The 3,090-nt window shown below is 64.6% G+C and overlaps 1 protein-coding gene across 2 annotated transcripts; it reads right to left on the bottom strand.

Annotated features, from left to right (window-relative positions):
• Positions 1-6: 6 nt before the first annotated feature.
• ISOC2 (isochorismatase domain containing 2) lies at positions 7-1,958 on the bottom strand. Of its 2 annotated transcripts, XM_044683186.1 has the most exons (5): positions 1,704-1,958; positions 1,233-1,445; positions 1,078-1,148; positions 240-357; positions 7-103 (listed from the first exon to the last, which is right to left on the bottom strand). In XM_044683186.1, exons 1-5 carry the CDS (start codon positions 1,839-1,841, stop codon positions 23-25), a joined length of 621 nt encoding a protein of 206 aa, XP_044539121.1. In that variant the 5' UTR covers positions 1,842-1,958; the 3' UTR covers positions 7-22. The 2 variants fall into 2 exon arrangements, with proteins under 2 accessions (XP_044539121.1, XP_044539122.1); XM_044683187.1 differs by lacking the exon at positions 1,233-1,445.
• Between the last annotated feature and the right edge of the window lie 1,132 nt (positions 1,959-3,090).

Below are 3,090 nucleotides of genomic sequence, written 5' to 3'. Positions count from 1 at the left end.
GGGGGGCGGGGCTTTGAGGGGTTCAGCTGAAGAGGGGGTTCTTGCCCTGGAACAAACCGAGGAGTCCGGTATCCGGGGCTGGATCCCGCAGGAATTTCTGCACCTGGGAGAAGAGGAAGCCGGGGGAGGAGGAGCCCGAGGGGACCCGAGGGGCTGGGAGAGGGGAGACGGAAGGCAGCCCGGGCGCTGGGGCTAGGGCTGGGGCTGGGGGAGGGAGCCCACGGGAAAGCCTCGGCTACCTCCTTGAAATGCGGATGGGCCGCATCGCGAAGCAGCTGCAGCATAAGGCTCTCGCTGGTGGTGAGGAAGACCCCGCTCTGGCGCATCCTGGACAGAGCCAGCAACCGGTCCACCTGACTGGAAGGGGGAGGGCGTGCTTGGAGATCTCTCTCTTACCCCGTCTCCCACCGTGGGAGATGAGGAGCACTAGAGAAATGGGGGCGGGGGACAGCTGCGCCCCGGCTGGGTGACCCCAGCGCCCAGCTCTCCCGCCGCTCTTCTTTCGGCCTCCGAGCCAATACACGGGATCGATTGTAAGACAGAAGGTGAGGGTTAAAAAAAAGAAGGAACCGGCTGAGGGAGTGGGAGTCTGGCTGAACGCTGCTCGTTAAGAATTCCGCCAACACGGATTAAGCACCAACTGTGTACCAGACAAGTAGTGGGGAGGTGGGGGGCGCTTAGGAGCCTGGGTTCCTCCGGGGGGAAGGGCGATGGAGACTCCCGAGATCCACCAAGGTCCCGTCCGGGGAAGCTGACCTTCCCGGTCTGGGCAGGCCCTAGGGGCTGGGTTAAGCATCTAGTAAGGGGTCTGGGGAAGGAGAGCTCACTTACACAAGGGGGATCAGGCTGGGAAGGCTTCTGGGAGGAGATGGCCTCCAGCAGGACGATGAAACCCCTCCCTCTTCTCACGTCCAGAACAGCGGGGGTGGGGGGGGGCAGAAGGAGGGGGTCTCCAGCCAGTCCCCAAGCGCCCCCCCCTCCCCGGCCCCAGTGCTCTGGGCTGGTACAGTCCTTGATTCGCTTGGGAGGACTCCACAGGTCCCAATTTCTCCCCAGGTCTGGCCTTGGGCCACTCACCTGCGAGAGGAGCAGGCATCGGCCACCACATGCACTTCGAGGCCTCTCTCCAGCAGGTCCAGGGCCGTGCACTAGGGGGAGGGGCAGAGGTCAGGGGCGGGGCCGGGAGAGAGGCTGAGGGCCGTGGTGGGCTGGGGGTTCTTTTGGGACCCTACCAGGATGCAGGCTTGGGCTTCGATCCCACACAGCAGCACGGACCGCAGGCCGGGTCTGGCCTTCAGCAGCCGCTCCACTTCGGGCACCACCATACTGAAAGAGGTCTTGGGCACGGCCCGGATGCCCTGGGCCCCCAGCTCCGGGACTGTGGGCCCCAGCCCCTCCGGGTACTGCTCGGTCAGCACCGTGGGGATCTCCAGCAAACGAGCGACCTGAGGGGCAGGGCGGGGGGCTAAGACAGCTGGGGAGGCCCCCCCCCCGGAGGGGAAGGGGTCAGCTGTGGACTGACCTAGGAGAGGGGGGCCTCAGACCCTTCGAAGGCGGTTGGAGTTGGAAAAAGGGGAGGGAGCAGTGGTGGACTGACTTCGGAGGGGAGGTCAGGTGCGGACCAGACCCCGGGGGTTTCGGTTGTGGCCGGGAGCCTGGGAGCGGGGGTTGTAGCTGGGGGCAGGGCAGGGGCAGTCCGGCACCTGGAGCATACGCGCCGATACGGCCACGATCTGGGGGAAGAAGGACACGGCGCTGCGGAACTTCTCCTGCATGTCGCACAGGAAGAGGACCGAAGAGCCGGGGAGCACTCGGCCCAGGGCCGGGCGGGCTGCTGCCATCGCTGGAAACGCGCCTGACCCCCTACCTGTCGGCGTGCGCTAGCCCAGTCCCGGGGGTCAGAGGTCGCGACCTCCAGTTCTCAGGACCCCTGCACTCCCGGCCTACTGGATCTCAACTATTTCCTGAGTGATATACAACACCCCACCCCTAACGGGGTGGCCAATTGGAACTTGGGTGGGGCCATATCCACCAATCAGAGGGAAGGCGGGGCCCACGGCGCCAATCGACGTTCCAGAACCCGCTGGGCTCAGGATTAAGGGGAAGAAGGGACTCCAGGTCCCGCCCTTGCTATGCTCCCATTGGCTATCTCTAGAGCCCCGCCCTGCTAATCAGAATTCCAGAATCCTGGAGGAGGCGGGGCCAAGAAAACGAGTCGGAGACAAAAGAGAGGTGGATGTTGCTGACCTCTGACTCCTACCTAGCCACAGGTGGCTGTAGGGCTCTCTCGGACCCCGGTCTCCAGGCTGGGATTTAGAGCAGAGTTCACGAGGGCTTACCGGGCGGGGGCTGAAGCGCGGAGCTCCCTCCCGCCCGCCTGGCCGCTGCCTCACGGACCAATGAGGAGGTGAGAGACGTGGTGACGTCACCGGTCTCCAAGCACCCTCGCTACTCTCCTCCTCTCTTCTAGCCCCCCCCCCCAGCCTATCTGCGCGTAAGCTGGAGCGGACCCCAAGTGGAAAGAGACTTCTCCAATTCGGCTGCTAGCGTTTATTAAGCGCCTGCTGCGTCCTGGGCCCCGGGCGGGAGAAAGGAGCTTCCTTTAAAGGCGCGGTCCCCAGAGGGAAGAGGGAGACGAAGGAGGCAGGAGACCTCCCCCGGGTTAAATGAGGGAAGACGATGGACCCTCGGGGGCAGCAATAGGAGGGGGCGCAGTCAGAAGGCCGAGGTTGGGGGGCTCCTGCAGGGAGGGCTCAGCAGCCCCGCCCCACAGCCAGGGTCCCCAACAGGCCAGGGCCCCTCCAGGACCCCCAGGGTGTGATGGGACAAGGGGTCCAAGAGCATGGGTTGGCAGGGATACTGGATCTCCAGGGGATCGCCGGGGTTAGAGCTCATTGGGGGAAGGTGGGGAGCCTGGCCAAAGAGGCAGCAGTCAGGGGTCATCAAGGGAAGTTCACAGAGGTTAGGGGGCACCTGGGCAAGCAGGGGGAGGTCTTCAGTAACGGGGGGAAGAAGGGAAGGATCCAGGGTTTGCAGCTTGGGGCTCAGAGGGATGAACTCAAACAGCTCATGAGTGGGGCTCTGCAGAGC

The sequence above is a fragment of the Gracilinanus agilis genome, unplaced genomic scaffold (genome assembly GCF_016433145.1).
Source record: "Gracilinanus agilis isolate LMUSP501 unplaced genomic scaffold, AgileGrace unplaced_scaffold15235, whole genome shotgun sequence".
NCBI classification, from domain to species: Eukaryota; Metazoa; Chordata; class Mammalia; order Didelphimorphia; family Didelphidae; genus Gracilinanus; species Gracilinanus agilis.
This window is presented reverse-complemented; position numbering and strand designations above follow the sequence as displayed.

Excerpts from the sequence above, each read along its gene's own strand:
- ISOC2 (XM_044683186.1), bottom strand. The coding sequence starts at position 1,841 with ATGGCAGCAGCCCGCCCGGCCCTGGGCCGAGTGCTCCCCGGCTCTTCG. Across the intron at positions 1,446-1,703 it reads TATCGGCGCGTATGCTCCAG|GTCGCTCGTTTGCTGGAGAT; the intron begins GTGCCGGACTGC and ends CCTGCCCCTCAG. Across the intron at positions 104-239 it reads CCCATCCGCATTTCAAGGAG|GTGCAGAAATTCCTGCGGGA; the intron begins GTAGCCGAGGCT and ends CTCTTCTCCCAG.